The 21,309-nt window shown below is 39.2% G+C and overlaps 1 protein-coding gene across 1 annotated transcript; it reads right to left on the reverse strand.

Moving 5' to 3' along the window:
* Positions 1 to 1,306: 1,306 nt before the first annotated feature.
* On the reverse strand, positions 1,307 to 18,663 carry GASK1B (golgi associated kinase 1B). Its single transcript, XM_005438642.3, has 5 exons — positions 18,450 to 18,663; positions 16,597 to 17,887; positions 9,851 to 10,065; positions 5,912 to 6,138; positions 1,307 to 5,606 (listed from the first exon to the last, which is right to left on the reverse strand). Exons 2-5 carry the CDS (start codon positions 17,588 to 17,590, stop codon positions 5,399 to 5,401), a joined length of 1,644 nt encoding a protein of 547 aa, XP_005438699.2. The 5' UTR covers positions 17,591 to 17,887; positions 18,450 to 18,663; the 3' UTR covers positions 1,307 to 5,398.
* Between the last annotated feature and the right edge of the window lie 2,646 nt (positions 18,664 to 21,309).

Genomic DNA, 21,309 nt, shown 5'->3' on the forward strand with positions numbered 1-21,309 from the left:
CTCACAGAAATACACGTGGAACAGGCTGATAGTCTTCAAAGAAAACTTGTAGATCCCGCTTGGAGCCCACAGATATTTGTTGAGAGAACTTTCATGCCAAGTTCTATACCTGTGCTGTATCTCAGTTACCTCTTATTAATATTTGTTTGTCACTCTCTTTAGGTCTCCTTTTGACCTTAGAGTTCAGTTCTCCAGTCTCTGAGAACAGGGGTTAACCCAATTCAAACTGTTTTGTCTTAAAATGGGATAATTCAGTGGAATTTTAATGAATTTACACAAATGTATCTGAGATAATTTAGAATAAAGTATGCAGTAATGTGCAAAAATCAACAATTATTTTAATAAAACAAATCAAATTACTTCGTATGGGAAAGAAAATGTTTGAAAATGTTTCAACACCTTTGCGTTTCCCATTAGTCCCTCTTAGATCATGGGGAAAATGTAAACGTCACAGACCAAAAGTCCCTAGGCTTCTTTAACTCTGTGTGAGTCTCTATTCCACATGGAGTTCAGCGTCTTTCTCCTACTCCTGTACTTGCTCGTGGTCTGTTATGTGAGTTTACCAGTCACATACGGGCACCACCTTTCCTGCCCAATGTCAGTGTAAGCAGTCGTCGGCAGAATGGCTAAAGAAGGCAGCACACACTGATGCCGCAGTGACCAGAAGCTCCACAGCTACAGTGACTCAGCTCAGTGAGAAAGAGTTACAAGTCTCGTGAGTAAACGGCTAGAAAATATTTCCACAGGAAGAGGTTCATAATCTGGTTTGGATTGTTTCTGTGAAGAAGCAGTTTCAAGGCCATAGTTCTTTCTAAACAGTATCTAATGAGACGCATATTACATTAATATGTATTACAGCTTTGGTATTGCAACTTAGAGATCTGAAGTGAAAATCTGATGAAGATAATGTTTTATTGTGTGCATTCCTGGACATTATATGACAATAGCAGCAGAGATCCAAATACTTCATTACTTGCACTAATGCTTTTACTGTTTCTAATATGAGGACAAATAAACTGCACAAATTCCAAAAGAAAATGGAAATTCAATACCTATTATAAAACTCATTAAAATATCTGAGTTGATACCACTCTGGCAGTTTAGCTTAGATACAAACATATTGCAGTTTTTTTCTACAATTGTAAGTAGAAAACTTTTAAGGTTATATCAATGTGTTAGCAAGGGAAGAGTTAATCCTTTGAGAAGAAAGCTTTCATCCATAATAATGTTTTGTTTAATCTTCAACTTGTGTATATCCGAAATTGGACTTAGGCTCACAAATACAATTTTACATGTAAACAGCAAATTGAATAAACAACTCTTTATTAGCCAAACTGACCATTTTACAGAAACAAGTCAAGGTATATATACATATACATGTATGTTTGTGTTCACATACCCACACATGCATGAAAGTGTTCCCAGAATTGCTACTGGAAGGTTGTCCCTTAATGTACCCTAAATCTGTATTGGCTTGTTTGAAACTGGAATTTATCTTTTTTTTTTTTATATAGTGCATTATAGAATAAACACACAAAAAAAGAAGGAAACTGCTCTCACAGTGCTCCACAGAAGTTTTTGTGTCCTCAGCTTCTGAAACATTTGAGATTATTGACTTGCTGGCAGGCTCCCGAGGAATTTTAAGGCATCTGTGCCTGTGCTACTTATTTTAAGCTCTGTCTTCCAATGTTATGAAATCAGCAAACTCTCTTGACTTTCTTAGTAATTCCATTTCATGTGGTCTGGCTTTCAGGCAGACTCAAGAATGACATAATCGTCTTTTCCCACCCACAGGTTTTGGACTGTTGCCGCTGGTTACACCCTTCCCAGCAATGCGCGACATCAACCTCTGCCTGAGCCCATATGCCCCTAAATGGAAGACAACCCAGCGAAGATGACTACAGTGCAGTTTCTTGGCTTTCTGTCAGTCTCCACCAGAGGTAGAGTAAGGCTTCTTCCTCTTGGTTAATATTACTTAGGCTACAGCAGGAATGTCAGTCCAATGTCACACTTGTTTAAAAGGACACCGACTGCTCTCCCAACAAACCTTACTCCTGTTGCTGAAGGGAGAGCAGATACCTCCAATGTAACAGCAGTGAATAACCAAGCTCTGAAAAGTGCTTCTTTTGTTTTTTTTACTGGAGCATTTATGCAAATGCACTCCAAAAGTACAGAATTTTTCATTTCTGTAAAAAATCTGGAATTTGGCTGGTGTGTACTCATAAGCACTATCGCAATCAGACTTTGCATTATTAACAATACTGGGTTCAAGTACCAAGCTCCACAGCAACAGGATATGGAGAAAAGGCATTTTCTGAAGTTTGCTATCACCATTAGAGACTTAGAAGCAATTTACAGTGCTGCCCCACTGCCCAGTCTCGCACACCCTCTCCTGACTTCCCCGAAGACTTAGGAGCGTGTTTGTATGCAGAAGTGATGTGGCATGTTGGCAGTGCACACAAAGCAAGGCCTCCAGCTGCGCTCAGTGCAATGCTCAGGCACCGTGGCAAGGTGACGGCAGGATGCACTCAGCCTTGCCCTAGGCACAAATTCAGACTTTCAGAGAAAGAAGTACTCCTTTGCCCTTGGAACGTGTGATGTGTGCAGCAATGGCACAGCCCAGTCTGCCTTGGCCGTCTGCTCTGGACTTGCTGGTCCCTGCAGCAGTTCTGAGAAGACAGTGCCTTTATGTGCCTCTCTGGTCCGTACTGGACAGCACAGGGAGACACACCTGTTCTTTCCCTTGTACTTTCTACATAAACCTAAATACTGTTTTGCCCTGCAGATTAGCTCTAATGACAACTTGATCTGTACGCCTCTGACACCAAAACTGTCTAGTAAAAAACACCATTCATTTCCTAAGGGACATTCATTTGCAGGATTTGTCCCCAGGAGGTCTATTCTTTACAGTTATGCTTTTCATGCTTGGTCAAATTTTTAAGTACTGCACAGCATCATGGCTACTCAAACCTCAAACTCAGGACTCCTGAGAGGCATTGCTCCAGGTCAGCTTCAGGGCAACTACTTACTAGCTGGCAATTACATTGCTGCTTTAAGAGCTGGCACTGAACTGCCAGGAAAATAAAAAAAGCACGTATAGTGCTCAGGGAAACACTAGTTAAGTCCAGAAGAAATGGTAAAGAACACATAGAGTTATCACCATAAAAATAAAGGACATAACTTAAAAAGATAAAAAAATCCTGACTTCTGATTTCTTTCTCGGGCAATGAGTCAATTGTGGGAAAAAATACATCTGGGCAATGTGAGGCAATGACTCGGCATCAGGACGTGCAGGCTAAAGATAGAGGAGGAGTATTTAGAAGATAGAGTTCTCATGGGACTTTTCTTCATGATCAGGTGCACTCTTGTATCTCCACTTGGCCCTCAGAACCAAGTTCAGCGCAGCTGAGAGTCATGCTTTTCTCTCAATCCCAGCAGTGTGTGCTAATCCATTTGAACAGATCTACCAGGAAGAAAGCTGTGAGATCAGCTAGGAAATGAGACAAATTGATCGCAATGGTCATCAAAGAGTGAAATTCACTGCAACAGGAATTCCATGTGAATTGGATCCAGAGGATTATTTCCTTCTCTAGGTTCTGTTCACAGTGCAAACTACAGTAATATTTTTGTTTCTGTGATAGAAATTACTTGGCTAACAAGTCACAACATTTTAAGAAAGTGATAATATGCAAATCCCATAAAATTCCACTTTGGTGCTATTAAAAATTTCAAGGCACTCTAAAACGTGTCCTCTCAAGGCAATAGCTAAGTTTTAGGAAGTTTTTACAAATTTATCTGCCCTTTGATGACAGAATAAAATAAAAGATTATTTAGATGGCCAAGCTCTTAAAATTTTACTAAGCATCTTTAACGCTGCTTATAATGAGATCTATTTCTTCTACTAATGAGAATATTGTTACCAGCTGTTCTGACACTAAGAAAGAAAATCTGGTTTAGCTGCAGTGGAATTGTAGTTATTTAAAACGTTAAATCCACCCATCCACATTAACATCAACATGAAACATTTTCGTTTCTCATTAATACATTACACAAGCACTTTCAAAAACATGTAAAAATCTTATACACCCTGTATTTCTATACTATACCTGAAGACAAGAGTAGCTATGAAAGTATTCAACTTCTGTCATTACCTTGCAGCAAGAAGATAATAGATACTTCTCTAGAAAGGTGGTAAGAGTCTTTCTAAACTGATGGGTAGAAGGTATATATCATGATAAACTATATCAGCTGGTATTTTATTTCTGGAGCAGGTGAAGGTTAAGAATCCAAAGCACTTATCTAGTCTTCTCCAACAACCTTACCTGTGGGAATACTTGGGGTATTGCCCCTGCAGGGGTCAATCCGAATGGAAAACCAGAGCCTGAATTGCCGGCTGGGGCTACGCACACAGCACAAACATTTTCTGTACTGAGTTTAACAACATTCATGTCCTTAGTAGGTCTGCTTTTTGATAATATTCTAAAAAAATTCTTGTCAGGAATGTTGCAAAAATTAAACATACATTTCTTTAGCAGCATATGCATAAAATGCTAAAGCTGAATTTCTTTTTTTTTAAATAGTGATAATAAAGGATGATTCAGTGAGTAATGGCCCATTAAGGAATAGACAGAAAATATCAGATTATCCACCCACACATCAAAACAACCTGTACTGAAAACAGTACATTGTAACAAGTGACTCATGATGAATTGCACTCCATACTGGACAGGTTATAAACTGTATTTGTCAAATTAATTATTAATGTTAAAGCCATGTTCACCTCACTCTGTTTTTACTTCATGTCCAGTGCAAACACCCCTGCATTTAAAAGAGCTGAATTTAGTCTGCAGATTTCAAAAGATCAAAATAAAATAAAACAAAATAAGTCTTTGGAAATGCTGGCATTTTAGTACTCATAATCAAAAAGACAAATTCCTGTACTAGATATGTTTCATCAGGTAGATGGCAATGACAGTTTTCATCAATGTATTAAGTGCTTACAAATCTCTCTTCCTATTTAAATTTGCAATAAAACTTTTACTGACTTGAGTGAGGGAAGTAAGAGTAATCCAGCCTGAGGTACTGAAAATCCTGTTGCTAATTTTCAAACAGTTTAACAGAAGGAGTTATGGTACCTACATATTACTACATTATTGTACCATTTGGTTATTTTTCGTTTCATTTCACTGGTGACATAGAAGAGACTGCACTGTCTTAAGCTGCAACAGACATTCAAATGTTGCTTTTAAACCATGTAAGATTTCTTATTTTAAAATAAACTTGAAAGTTTGCAGAAAATAAAAATTAAATAACCCTATGAATTAAATCAATTTTACTGTCAGTTTTGCCTCATACAATTTTTTTTAAAGACTGTCTCTCAGACAGAAACAAGGCTGCTTCATTCATTCATGGGCAATACTTTGGCTCCATGTGCATTTATATAAGTAAGAAGAATTTTGGACCTCCTTTCTATTACATCAATAAGCTTTTCAATTCCTTTTCTGCCTCCTTGGCTCTCCCAGTATATTTTGTCAAGGAACAAAGACTGGAGCAGCTTCTCACGTAAACGCTGGCTTTTCAGCACTGAAACTGCAGATTGAGGGAATCTGGAAAAGCACAAACACATTCATCAGCTTTGCCATCGCTCTGAATTGCAATATTTATGTTGTGGTTTAGCAATCAACTCTATTGATACAGACTGAGACTCAACAATGATGTCCATGCATGCCTAATCATATGCACGTAAATTGTATCTTTACAGTTAGTAAATGTAGTGGGATTACTCACACATTTTTAGACACACCCTGTAAATGTCTTGGACCGATGATACCTATTCCCATAATTTAGTGTCTCATGCTCAATCTGGAAGAAATTATCAACGCCTTTACAAATTTAATAACTTAAAACTTACTCATTGATTCCTTGTAGTATTTTGAAGTCAAGATTGTCCTCGTTTCTGTCAAAGAAACCCTTATTGTCTATAAAGGTCAAGTGCCTTCGATCATGCCTTCTCTGAACTATGTGTGTCAGGTCAACAGCGTCCTGGTCACTACATTTCGACTTCAGTCCTTGCTGCATGCAGGAATCCTCCTTGAGAGGTTTGAATCCACAGCAGTTTCTGTCTAGTCGATTATATATCTAAAACAAAGCACAGCAGAGTGCCAAGTGAAAACGATACCGAAGTATTGGGGGCAACGTTCCACTGTAAGACAGCGCTCACGAACACAGCTGACAGGACAGCAAGCTCAGGACAAGTACCAGTAAAGTCAGCCATGAAACGGCATTGAAGACCTGGTCCCCACACTTCATGTACTGTTAGAAGCGATTTCTTAGAGAGTGTAATATTTTATCCATTGTATTTGTTATGTCAGTAGAAACTCTTTGAAAATAATGGAACAATACCACTGTGTAACTGCAATAACAAGATGGTGAATACAATTCTATTCTTTGCAGAAGGCTGTAGGTTTTTTACATTTTCTCTGCTGGAGAACAATAGAAATGGCACAGCCTGACACACACAGAGGGTCTCCTTTTGCATGACCTGCTAGACAAATACTATGCAAACTAATTGAAAAGATTAGTAAGGGGCACAGCAAACCATCGGAAGCTAAAAAACACATTTACAATCACAGAGAAGCCTCTCTGAGTTGCATTGTGGCATATACTCTAACAATATGATGGTCTAGGCTATTTTTTTCCCCATGTGAACCCTTGCATATTCATTGTACAGCACTTAGCTGGAAAGAATGCATCTGGTCTAACTTTAGTGGTGTATAACATGAAGCATCTCTTCTGACTTAGTTGTTTATGTTCCTTTGCACAAACAATGACTAGAACGAAGCACCCCCGGAGCAAAGGATGCCATTCTATGATAACCACGTAATACAGGAAGGATAAAACTCCTTGAAAGTGCTTCTACCCCTATTGACTAGATGAGAGTAAATACATAACATTGCTAGCAGCCTGAGTGCACAAATAGGCCTTAATTGCCCTAAACAGCCCCACCTGGGACCCACACACATGCCCCCTCCATCCATTGGGCCCCAAACCCTATTTAAACTCACCTCAGCCTTCCTCTAAGCCCTTTTGGGGGGTGAATTTGCTGCTTGTCCTGCTCCCTCCTGCTCCTGGATTGCCGCTTGGGGTTTCTGTTTGTTTGCCTTTGAGCTGGCTCACTGTCTTGCCTGTGCCTGATGCTTGCTGTGCTCTCCATGGGACCTATGGCTTGCACCATCCTTCCTGCTGGGCTGCCTGCCCTGGTGCTGTGGGGCTTGCCCTTGGCTCTGCTCGTCTCCCCAGGGTGCAGCCCTGACCCTTCTGGCAGAAGCTTACAGACTGGGAGTCTGGTCTGATGCATCTAGGGCTTAGTAAGTAACTTATGAAAAGTAAACATTATTTTTTGGTCCTTTTTTGTTGTATACGACTAACTCTTCAAACTGCTCTAAGCATAAAAACATTAACGTTCACATCAGCCTTCTAAACTTAAGTTTTATTTTTGTGACACTCTAGTGAAATGAACTGTTAGGACTCTTCTGATGTAGGCCTATGCTGGCTGTTAAAAAAAAAAACAACTCCTGATTTTGTTCATCAAATGGAAATCTGAGGGTTGTTTTGGGGTTTTTTTTTTAAGTTTATAGCACCATTGCCATCAGTCTTGGTGGCAGTGTTTATTTTCAAATGTGAAAATTCTGAGGAAAAGAACACATTCCTCTCTCATTAGCAGCATTCAGCACCTTCTGGCACTGTAGCCCCTCTTGCTTGTGGTGTTCTAGTTCATGGGATCCCTCGTTCAACTCATCGTAAGGCTTTGCAAAAAGTGAAGCAGAGTCCTTCTAGACAGACTCCTTTGATGTATAGCCCTAATTAATTCACACCAAACTTCATTACATGCATTAAATAGATGAGGAGATCATGTTCTTACAGACAGCCTCTTCATAATGTCACAATTCCAGTGTTAAAACAGAATGATGGGACACTCTGGAATTGATGCTGCAAGATTAATAGTTTAGCATTGCTTTTTGTCATGTATTTATGTACATGAGAGGTCCAAATTCCCAAAATTAAAGAAGCCATTTTAAATTTAATGTCCTTATTTTACTTGAGTTCTTGCAGAAGGCAAGTGGAGGTCAGCTATAAGCATTTCTCAGCCTGCTCCCATGTTTCATAGCATTTGAAACTAGAGATTAGGAACATCTATTATGGGCACCAAACTCCTTTTGAAGGCAGTATATTTACTAGAGAATACTTTTTACCATTATTCTTTATTTCTGAATGACTCATGAAGCACCGATTGTTGTTTTCTTAAACTCAGAACCCCTTCTTGGCATTTTTTTGTCTTATAGCCTTCATGTTCTACTGCTGATAAACTTTAAAGTGAAGTCTGAGAGCTCCCAGATAAATTTTTAATCTTTAAGAATGGTAAGACCTACTTTCACTCACTTTCTGGAATGCATGTTCTTGTCTGCTAGGCAAGTGGAGCTATAAATCACTCTGATACCAGCTACTGTTGTAGGAGTAATTTGTTTCTTTGTCATGTAAAGTTCAATCCTGCTGATACAGTTCAGTCTTGTTGTATTCTACTTTACTTGACTGGTCCTTCTGGGTAATAGCACTTCTGTTATGAAGATTAGAAATTTGCCTTAAAGACCTTAAAATTCAAAATCAACGCAACTCATGAGAACTTTTAAACTGGTCAACAAGAAAACAATGGCATGAATACATTAACTCTGATGCAATCTCTACTGTTCCTGCAGGGGCATTACTATGTTAAGCATCAGAATAATCCACACATGCCTTTATACTTGCTTATAGGGGGATTAAAGATGGAGTCATTAGTCAAGTGATGATCTATTTTCAGAGAAGAATTGAATGCTCTTTTTAATGTAACAAGTCTGCAAAAATGTAACCCCAAAAAAATGGAAACATCAGTTTGTCCTTGAACCAGACTGAGAAGGATGTGGTTAGGCTCTGTGTAAGCCAAGTCATGATTTTTATATTTGAAGTAATGTAACTCTATTAAAAGCTGAATTATATGAACAACCAAACACAGTGCATAAAACTAGTGCTTGCTGCAGTTTTAAATAAACCAGTAAGTGCTGCAGGAAGCTCAGTCACCTCAACTTGCCTGGTAGGCAAGGACAAGTGGAAGTAGTGCCATATCTCAGGAAGCCATAAAATTGGCTTCCAACCAGGTGGTTTTGTTCACTCTTATTAATACATGGAATGTATTGGTATTCTACTGCGTAATTGCTAAACTTTAGCCACACAAGATACCGCTGAGCAGAGCCCTGGTTTGGTGTTATTTGCAGAGCCAATGATTATATGCAATACCTAATTGAAGAACAGCAGCCATATGGTTCATCAGTTGCAGTTCCACTCTCCTTACGAAGTCACTGGCTAGGTTTTTAAAAAGAAGGAAAAATAGTCACTACAGTTGTTACCTTGATCCAGCTTTCAGCTGACCAAAACCACCTGAATTACCTCTGGGCACTGGGGAGGTGCAGGAAGAACCACACAGTAAAAAAGATGTACAGTTGTGAACATAGTCAGGAGCTATGTTGGGAGAACCAAGGAGTCAGTGTGCCTGCCTCAAGATGAAGCAAAACAAGGCAAAAGCCTTTGCTTCCTTTTTTACAAAATGAGTCAGTTAAGTTCCTGCTCTCTTTCTCTGATTATAAATTGCATCTTGGATATTTTAATCATAAGAAACAACCAGAAACAAGTCCAAACGGTGCAACTACAGCTTTTCCTCATTTCAGAAAATGAAATAAACAAGAATTACTTTTCTAGGAGTCCTATGTGTGCTCACATGACTTTTGAGGTAGATTGTTGCATTCAGTAAATGTTTTACCTGCAGAAGAAAATCAAAGAGTGCCATCTTGGACCACTCGTGATGATGGATGTCAGTACAGCCCCACTCGGCTTTAGGAACTTTACCATTCTGCCAGCACTTCTGCTTCAATAGCTGCTGATACTGCCCCCAGGTCAATCTCACTGAAGAATGGGTACGATTATCTGTTGGGATCAGTGAGGAATCCCAGAGAATAACAGGACAGGCTTGACCATCTGAGAAAGGAAAGACAGATCATCAGAGTAGTGCGATACTGTAGACTTACTTCATCATTCTTTAGACATTGCTTAAGTATCAATAATTATGCCTCTTTGCAGATGGGGCAGGAAAAATGACCAGACACTAAGAACTTGATATCCTTTGGTTAACGTGGTCTTACTCGACATCTAAAACCAGCCACCACAGAAATGGAAGAAGCATAGACATTACAAACACCTTCAGTGTACAGAAGGCTTTCTTTGTTTGAAGCAAGAGATTAATGTACAAAATAGTGTACTAAACCAAACTACTAAAAAGTTTATAGGTAGGTTAAGGAGCTATAAAGCCACTGTGAATCAGTGGTGTAATTCTCAGTGAATGGCTGATGACTTTCAAGAGCTGAGAATTTGTCAAACTATTTTTTTCTGCATAATGGGCATAGAAACACTACAAATACTTTACTCAAAGTGGATATATATAATCTTATGTATTTTAGACCTATAATATATGATTTCACAGCTTTGAAATGACATATGAGAATACTAGAGTGAGTTTAATGTGAATAAACACCTTGACAAGATTTTTTTTTTACCCAGACATAATATGAGATCTGTCTTGTATAGCTGGTATTTTGACCAAATTCTTTAGTTCTTCTATGTAAAGAATATTCTGCTCTTCCCTGAAACTAAGTCAAGAGCCTTAGCTTTGATGAATTCAAGTGTCCAGAGTTCTTAGTGGGAAGAAACTTCAGCAAAGAATTTAAAATTAGCTTTCCCAGTATAAAAACTGATAAAGAATTTCCCCCAGTATCAGGTAACGGGCAAATCTATCTTCTTGGGAAAGTGGGACTCTCCTTTTCACTGTTGATGCAATTTTGCTGCTGCCTTAAACTGTCCAGCACCCAGGATTTACTGTGATTATACTTACACTAAAACAAAGAAATCCTTTATAATTTTGGATGTAGACAGAAGACCAAAATATGTCTTGGGTACTGAAAGGAGAAACAGTTTAACCACAAAGCTGCTATTTACTAAATAGCAAGTGCTGGAATCTGTATAAAGCTTTAAAGTTTATTTATTTCATCTGGAAAGCCAATGAATGTAAAGTCCAAACTATTGCACACCTGTCTCAAGCCAACCCAGCATGCAGCTCCACCACCTCTTTAACCACCCTCCCAGTTGCCCAATCTTTCCTTAGAGAAAGTGTCCTTCCACTTGGAATGGCAATTTCCCTTTCACTGGAACCAGTACTATATCAGCACCATGCTCCACACTTTCCTCCACCGAAAAGAGTGCTGAGCACTCCTGAAAATCAGCTTCTCTACTGAGGTGCCTGGATAAGTGTTTAGGAAATTAATTTGGGAAATCCTAGCCATTCTCTTGCTCTGGCTGCATGACCTACACTGTAGATGACTTTAGCCTACTTGGGTCAACTGTTGGCTAAACTTCTTTTCCAAACCTGTTTGAGAAATAAACATTGGGAATTATCACAAAAAAAAGACAGCTTTCTTCAGGACCAAGTCTGACCCATTATTTTTGTCTCTCCAATAACAGCTTACGTAATGTAACTATTCACAAATTCTTCCACAAACCAAATATGTAAACTGTCTTCTAACAAAACAAACATCTCCTGTCTACCTACATGATAAACAATAGTAATATAAATACTTGAAAAATATGAATAATAGCTTGCCAGTTTCCATTAAGCGACAAAAACATTTTTAAAAGACCAAGGCTAAATACAGGAAATGTTTGCATTTCAGAGGAAATGGGAGCAGAAAAGATGAGCCAAAATAAAATCTTTAAACTCTGTAATAGAAATTGAATTACAGGAATATGAAGCAGCAGCTTCAGTGAAGAGCAGTGACTCGAATTTTTGACACTTGCTGGAAAAACATGATGTTGAAATAAAGCAGATTAGGGGTCCGATTCATAGCTGCATGAATTGGCGTGACCCCGCTGAAATCAGTGGAGCTCTTCTGATTCAAACCTCGAGAGAAGGGGACTGAAGCTAACTGAATGGTGAGGAGTCAGGCCTGGCTAAGAATCAGCTTCAGCCTCATACGGCCAGAACTGAGGAGGTTCAGCACACTTCAGAATAAGTCCAGTGTGTTCTGAGTGTGCTTCTTTCCTAATCAGCTTTATTCATTAACACAAAGAGCTACTGCTTTGCTGCTGCTGTAGCAGCATCGCACTAAATCTCACCTAAAGCTGGTTGACTTAATTTCGCTTTCATCTGCCATTTTAGATCTATATAGCTACTTTACTATCTAAAAATGGTCTGCAAAATGGTATAGGAAAGGTTTTTCAAAATTTTTGTGGAAACTAGCTTCCTAGTAATTCCTATAAACTTTTAAAAGTCAAAATATTTCTAGACATTGCTTAGGCCGTTAGGAGCTACTGGCTCAGGATATTCAAAGTTGAATAAACTAACAAGGTGAAACCTCGGGATGCTGAGATGAGACTCCCTCAAAGTGCTCAGACTGTTCCATGCGCATTAGGTAATGCATTGCTGCATGGCTTCTTCAGCAGCATCACCTTATGGATCCACATCACTGTGCAAGTGGTCTGTATGCTGCTGAACCCCAGAGATGCTCTGGCAAATGTTACTCTTCCATCTTGTGCTCTAACTTCTACCTACAGCATTTTTTCCACCTTTCTCAAAAGAAAATATTTTTAAACATGCCCCTGAGCGCATTACTAAAGACCAAACCTTTCACGAAGTAATTAACACCCTTTTTCAAACTCATTCACTGTAAAACAGCACAGCTCACTACTGCCACGTTTGAAATAAACAGTTTAGTTGCCCAGGTATTAGCAGGAGAGGGTAATTTAGTGTGGAAAGATGAGAGGGACTGACATGCAGAGCATTACTTTAGAGTTTAAGATAGAGTTTGGGGGGAATAGATAAGGGACAGAAGCAGAAAGCAGAGAAGTTAGGCCATTTACTTTTTTTCCCTCTGCACCTTATTTGCATGTTTCTATCCTTTGCTTATTGCTGGATGTCAATATTAAGGAATGCATGAAACGTGCATTAGTTGCTCTCTAGACTATGGGCTGCATTCTTTATCATATTTTAACTTCTCTACCCAACACAATACTGGAAATATGCCCTCTGGTACCCCTCTGAGAGCTACAATGCTGGTGTAAGTTGTTTTGTTATTTGACAGAAAACATGACAGATAAATTGAAACATTTTAGAGCATTCTGAATGCATAAGGCAGTGTTAGATTTTTCTTATTCTTTGCCCTGACATTAGCAATTCATAATATCTTTGACTGCTTTTCCACAAGTTTTGGTGGGATGGCAAGGGCAGGCTGACGGTGCAGGGTGTAACACAGGAAAACCTATGAAACTCCTTTATCATCACGTGGAGGCTGGGGAAGCAAAAGGACAAGTACAACAGCGGAACCATCTATCATGTCATTCATCTATTTGCACTAAACCAACCATGAAAGACGTTACTCAAAGGAAGAGTTTCTTGCATGTTTTATGAAATAGAAGTGGTTCTGGGCAAATAGTGGGTTCAGTCTTGAGCTTAAAAAAGCCCCAATGAATTGATTACAGCTGTGCTATTATTCTCAGCCCAAAGTAAAACATTTAGCCAAACTTATGACAACAGAAAACCAGGGGGGAAGAGCAGTGGTTGCCAGCATGCAGTAATTTAGGCTCTCAGCAAGTGGCACAATAAAACTGTGTGGCGATAGCCATGTATTTTGTACCAAGAGGTGGATGAAGAGCTCAGCCTTGTTCCTATGGTGCAAGGAGGTCCCTACAGCTGTCAGCTGCAACACAGAAGCGAGCCTGCTCCAGCCTGGCAGTTACTGCAGTTGTAGCTCAAGCCCTGACAAACAGTGGCATCATCCCAAGGTGCAAGTGGTGCTGCTGAGTTGGGGGCAATATGTGCAGTCATTTTACTTCTGTGTAAATTAAGGTGTGGTTGTGACACCAAGCAAGGTCACTTATGCCTTTTCTGTTCCTCAGGATAGGGTGATGAAATAAAGAAGATTCTCAATCCTGTGATATTAATGTGACCATCCCAAAACTCTGACACAAACAGTCAGCCTCCATTTTCTTCACAGTAGACATATTTTTATGGTTATTTCTTGGTTTACAGGCTTATCCTTCTTTGCTTATAGGTATTTTGGAGCTCTTAACATTTTTTACACGTTGTAGGTAGCAATAGGAGTAACAAATGGCTGTTTGCATATGCTCAGAATCATGCTCTTTGAGACTAGAATACTGAACTGGAAACGGCTTTACCCACCAGTACTGCTCAGGCTTTTTATGTTCCACCAATTCGTTGCAAAAATATGAGAAAGTTATCACGCCTGATTTTTCCATCTGATGGAAAAATAAGATAAGCCATAAAAAACATCAGTTAACACTCAGAAAGGTTTCTGACTGACTAGGGGAGGCAAGGGCAGCAGACAGAGGACTTGCATACAGTATTCTGCTAGACTTCAAAAAAAAAAATCAGTGGGGGATTTGTGGGAATAGGGGAAACAGAACCTATACAGGGATTTACTAAGTAGTTCTTTGAAAATGCTTTGGACAAAATGAATGACAGTTTTGAAAAGTCCATTTTTTAAGATTTTAATGCTACATCAAACATGTCCTGTTAGATCACATCACAACTGAGGCAAGCTAAAGGGATGTGTTGTGGAGTGAGAGAGATGTCAGCCCAGAAATTGTGTACATTCATATACACATGCCCAATCTCTAATCCTGCACTGCTTGCTTTCCCATATGAATAACCATAAGTCACGCAAGCTACCATGTAAAAAACTTTACAGTGCAAATGGGTTATAGAAATGAGCTCACTAATTGTTCATATTATTTCTAAGGATATTTTTTTGCTTATTTTCTCAACATAGATGTCTTCCAGATTATGCCAAACACAAGCATGTAAACAGTAGTGAGCTCAAGCAGATGTTAGATGTTGGGCATCTGAGGTCCAGCATATTTCCAGGCTAAAGAAACGGAGAGAGAAAATGTACAATAACTGTTCCAAATGCTCCGTTCCTCTTTTAGCTGGAAAAAATGAAGGGAGACCAAAACAATGTTATTTTTCCTTCTCATCACCTAGCAACACTCTTTTTACTATAGGAATATAGCCAGTTATGAGGAAAAGAAAACTAAAGAGGGCAGAATGACACTCTGTCCCAGACAGTCCAAAATATACTGGAAGGTGACAGGCATTAAGCAACACAATGGACAATTAGCCTAATAGCAGTTTTCAGAGGCTTGCAGTCTGTCATCTCCACAGCCATACTGTGCACAGATCCTCTAACTGAAATACCTTAATGCCTTATGACAGCTCTATAGCAATAAAGCTCGATCCTAAAAATAAACCAGGCACAATGTATCTTCCATGCTCTGCAAGTATGAATAATATTCAGAAGCCTCTAAAATGTTGTTCCTAGAGATTCATTCACATTGTTGTACAGGCTGCCAAAGGGAAGGTTTACAAAGCAGGAAGAAATTGAAGATCACTGGGTCATCTTCCTGCTGTCAGACTTTAGAAAGTCATTCTTGCACTTTTTTTTTTTTTTTCCCAGAAACTCAGACTGGTATATAAGTATTTGGTTTAAGCTAATTTCAGCAGCAAGAAATGAACAGCAATGATTCATTGAAATGCAACGTAATCCTTTTGGATTGTGATTTGTGACTGTACAAAAATAGCAGTTAGGCTAAAGACATTTAACAAGACAGCAATGCTAGAAGTAGACCTCTAACTCAATTACATGTCTGAAATCTGCCTTTAAATTCACTAAGTTTAAAAATTGAATTTTTAATTGAAAACTTTATACCAATCTTGTAACAGGCATATTGAGATATTTAATGTGTATATTTGTCTGCATAAGATATAGATGTGTGTAGTGAACCTCAAAATGTACAGCAAGATGCATGGAAATGTAGTTTGGATTTTTTTAATTACCAGGGGAGAGGGAAGCACTTTTTAAAAATGTTACAGTTTCCAGATGTATTAGTGCCATGCAAGTAGCAACAAACTTCAGCAGGAAGGTCCCCTACCTCTCAGAGTAGGTTATCTGACTAAATACAAAACCTCCCCTTTCCTACCACCTGTTTGAGACAACAATACTTTATTAAAGTCAATTCTAAACAATGAGAAAACCTTTTAAAAAACAGAACTGCCCATGGAATCAGAGGGTATTCTGGAATTTTTTACTGGTTTCACTTCAGGCAATCCAGGCAATCTGTACAACATCATGCAATCTATGGATGACTCCTATTTTTATTTTTTTTTTTCCTCTCCTCATTCGACTTTCATGGAAGGGAAACTGTTACCGCCTCCAGCAGCTCAGTGGTATTTGAGCTAAACTCTGGGGTACTACGTCCTTCGGACAGGATAATTGCTCTGCAGAAGTTATGCGCAGATACCAGCTTGATTTCCCTGTAACAATGGGGTTAGTTGTCAGGCTCACAGGAGTTAAAGGTGGTGGCTGTTGCCCCATTGTTAATGTGGGAGGGGGAAGGAAACCTTGGCACCCCACCTGCAAGCTGAAAACGGTAGGAATGCATTACCTTGGAAGAACTCCAATCTCCTGCTTACAGAAGGTAAGCTCCTGTTTAGCCCCAAGATCCTATCCAAATGAAAGGCAAATACCTCGCTCATGTCGAGGGGTCTTTTGACGATGCCACAGTGTCCCTGATTACAAGCAGTTCCTGTGGTGCTGGGACCTCTTGCAAATACTACCAGGACTGCTTTGCGAGAAGGTACTTCTTGGATTTTCTTTATCTGGGAATCCGCCAGCGTGCGCATGTGCAGGATGTCATCTTTGCTCAGCCATGGGGGAGAGCTCTCGCTGTAAATCCTGATGTTGTTTTCCTCAGGCTGGAGCTGTGCCTTTTTTATAGCTCCAGAAATCCCCCCAGGTCTGCGGTGCCCCCTCTCCCTGATCGCTGTTCCTTTATGCCTGTATTCATCCAGCTGGCGCTTTCTTGCTCCCAGAGCTGCTCCCGTTGTGCCCACAGCATGTGTGGCCCTCCCCGGCCGATGGCCAGCGGCCTCTTCCTGGCCCAAAAAAGCAGCTTTTGGAAAATGCTGCCCATAGGACAAAGGGGTTGCATGTTTCTTCCTGCGCTTTGGCTTCACCGTGCCTCTGATGTTAGCAGGCTTGCTGCGCTTGGACCTCAGGGTGATATAAACTACATTGGGTGGCAGCAAGGTCCCATTGCTACCAAACTGGGGTTCCTGGAAGTTCGGTGGTGACAGGGTGCCATCCAGTGGGATGCCCAGAAAAGGAGTTTGGGCTGCATCTTGGAGACTTCTGGAACTGATCTTCTGGTGTCCTCCTTTGTGCTGGGGCAAAACGTGACCCACTTGACTGACGAGGAATCCCAGGTAGATCACACATGCAGTGCCCACTAGCAGATTCCTCCTTGCCCTTGGGCGCCTGCAAGTCCAGACCCTCAGCACCCGTGGGGAGCACAGGCAGCAAATAAACAAGTTTTTGATTTTACTTGGCTGAACAAAGGTGGTCATTTCTCCAGTGAATCCACATGATGAATGCAGCATAAAGTCTTCTGTATGTCCCAGCCAGGATGATGATGATGATGCATGATTTCCCTTCCCCAATTTCTATTTCTCCTTTTCCAAACAGCTTCCAGCATGGGTGTTGGACAGAGGTTACTGATATGCCTGGGAAAATGTTTAGCACTAAGGATACTGACACTCCACCTTCTCAAGCTGTAAAATTCTTATCAGCAACCACAGGGGAAGTGACTGGCTTCAGAGAATGAATGGAGCCAGCTGCGTAAGCAAAGTTTACTGACTTGTCGTCTAAAATATCTGAAGCATCTCCTTTGCAAACTGCTAAAAGAAAACAGTAGTATTTCATTACTCATATATGGCACCTGTGGCGCTCTGTTTTTAAGAGATAGAAGTTCTAGGCGAGACAGTATGCACGTAGAAATTTGTCACAATGTTTTTCACTTTCTCATTACAGTATAAATTAAACACCAAAATCATACAATACAGGCTCAATTTGCAATCTCAGCTAGCTGTGTTCCAGCATTAAAGAAAAGTTTCTCAAAGCCAGATTATTATCAAATTTTTTTGTCTTCACTAAGCCTCATGTTATATATAACTATATATGTAACTATTAGTTAATTATGTACATATTCACTAATAAAAAATATATTAGCAGTGCCAGATTTCCATAGTTGATTATGACTATAGTTCACATGATTCATAAACACAAGTTAAAGATGAAAGACTGTTAATTCTCTTCACTCTTGTGAAGCCATAAATAGGAACTAGCTATACTTTTTCAAATAAAATGACAGTGATTATATATCTTTTCAAAGAAACAAAGATAGAATAAGTGCACATTGTGTGTGTGTATATATAACTATGAAAATATAAAATCTCTTACCTATTCAAGTTGACACATCCATCCTTCTGGTAAACTCCTTAGGTTAATGAAAATAGCTTAGTAAAAGATGATGTTCTTAAAGTATTCTAGCACATATTTCAGTTTTAAGTATGGTTCACATTTAGGAATTTCATTGTGAGCTAAATACTGTTTGAAGCTAACTGTACTGAGAGGTGGTTTGCATGTGAACTGCTGTAAACTTGCATGAACCTCATGTTATTAAAAAACAAAAATAATCAAACAACAAAAAAAAACCCCACCAAACCAAAACCCAGCAACTTCTATTTTAAATTCTGTAATGAGAAGTCCTGTGAATTATGTGCCTTCCAAAAGTGCATTCCATCCATTTCTAACTCCTGAGGGCCATCTAGTGCACTGCATGCAAACATACTGAAGAAATTATTCTCCACGGTTTTGGTTTTCTTTGGTGGGGGTTTATTTTATTTTATAATTTAAAATACACAGACACACCACCCCCTGGATTTTAGAACTTTTGGGAATCGTATGTTCTTGTGACGTTAAATGAAAAAACATAGAGTGGCTTTTCAAATGCTATTAACGTGCTATTAAACAGCTCAGCAGTGTTTCCTACTTGTGCTTTCCAAAATGAGGCATAGCATAGTCACACACAGCTGGAAAAGTTGAGGCAGAGACGTTAAGGGCTTGTGCGGAGTTAAGCCGTGAGATGCTAGCAGAGCTCTGACTTCTGACTCCTTGCACAGTCTAAGTACAAAATAATAATTGTATATTATTGAAAAAAGTACATGTTCACTGTAATTCAAGCTAATGGAGATATTTTCTTCTCCGTGATTAATACTAAGGGGAATAGACAGTTAAGGAATTCTTTTGTGTTTCAGATGAGTCCAACCTGAATTTATAAAGATTTGTGAGTGAATTTGTTCACTGGCCGCCACCTTTCTTTACTTTTTGTCTAAATGTGTATTATCAAGTTATGATTTCAGCATCTGTGACTTATCAGAAAGAGCCTTCATATCACCTACTTTTTCCAAATCTGATTTATTGAAGGGTTAGGGATTTTAAGAACTATTTCTGGCCACATCTCCTTTTTTTTTTTTTTTTTTTTTTTAAGTTCAAACTTGACTGAAGGGACGTAGCCCAAACAAAAAAATAATATTTCAAAAAGCTCCAGACAAGTGCATCAGTAAAGGCAGTAAAGATGCGGCTGCTGCTGCTGCTTAATTTTTTTTTATACTTTACAGAAGTTGCCAGAGACTAACATTATTAGATCAGTCCTAGATGCCTGAGGGTCCCTCTGAAAGAGGTCACTAGTGAGAGGCACCAGGTTTCCAGTCCATTTGACCGACGGACACTGCACGTGGCTCACAAGGAGAACGGCCTTCTATACCCCATTTCATACCAGTGCAAAATATCATCAGTTATATGGCTAAACCCAGGGCAAATAAGGGTAACTGGGTATTGCAGCCTGACAGCAGGATTTCACCCATAGTGCGTATTTACACATACCCACGGAGAAATTGTTTTTAAATTCTAAGATAGGCTTCACTTATTATTTTTTTTTAAAAAGGGGGGTGGGTGGGGGTTACACCTCCTGGATTCTGTTTTGACTTACTGCTGATTTTGACAGCAAATCATTCGGCATGAAGCTTTTATTGCAGTATAAGAAATGCAATTGTCTTTGAATTATTTGGGGGGATTTTACTTTATATTGCTAATGGGCACACAGCTGCTTTTGTTGGAAGTATATCATGCTGCCAAAATTGTTTTCCAATGCCCAGTTCTTGCATGTAGACAGCACCATGACCTGTCCATCACAATAAAGCAGTGCTGAAACACAGTCCGTTCCAGTTACTAACAGCTTTCCTTTGCTATGACATTTCTCTTAAATTTTAATTTCGGAACTTATATAAACCTCCTACTGCAACTGTTTAAAGAATATCTGGATGAAATTATAAAAGGATATGGAGAATTTATCTTCACTTATTTCATTTGTAGCCTTGAAATCAAAATGTGTTGAACCCACTGATGTACAGTGTTGACTGCTGAGGGGTTTTTTTGAGGCTTTCTAAATGTGATGATAGCAATAATATTTCCTTTATTTTTCATGTTCAGAAGGGAGAATTCATTCTTCAGAATGGATGGTGGTAGGAATCCAACTAAATAGGATTCAATATCTTGTTAATTTAGCAGGCTTTTGCCTCTAATTTAAAAAAAAATTAAAACTAACATATCAAAAGACATTCTTTTCTCAACTCTTGTGGTATGCTGCTCCAGTGCCCTTCTGGATTTCACAAAATAGTTAAGGCTGGAATGGCTATGGACTTTTTTTGAAAACAAATGTTTATTTTGTGCTTCAGGAAAGACAAAAAAAATGCTTCTTGTTCAGGTGGGTAGTATTCCTCTTTCTGCAACCATTACTAACCCAAAGCTGCAGCAGGGCACTAAGGGGCATTACTAAGCTTCCTTAGGGTATTTCCTCTGCGGTCATAAAATATTCAAGACCAATTTTTTGAAAGATTGGACTGAACAATGCTAGCTGTCTAACCAAATTCTGGCCTACGTTATTGCAATTTGCCTACCTATATTTACCCTGCAATGTCAGTTAGACTCTGTATTTATTCCTTGCCCTAAACTACATCTGTGGTATTGCCATCTGCATCCATTAAACTCAGCTTCTCATGTCATTTCTTTATATACCCATATTTCATGGCCAGTGTTATCCCTTCCTATGTTTAGGAACACAGGAATATCAGAACTGATATTGCAGAATAGCAATGAATGGAAGAGGGGAACTTAAATATAGTTTGACAATGTAAACAAAGAGCTGAATTGCAGATTTGCAGTTATTTTCTTTGCAATTGTTTAACTTCTGAAATTCACC

The sequence above is a fragment of the Falco cherrug genome, chromosome 1 (genome assembly GCF_023634085.1).
Source record: "Falco cherrug isolate bFalChe1 chromosome 1, bFalChe1.pri, whole genome shotgun sequence".
NCBI classification, from domain to species: Eukaryota; Metazoa; Chordata; class Aves; order Falconiformes; family Falconidae; genus Falco; species Falco cherrug.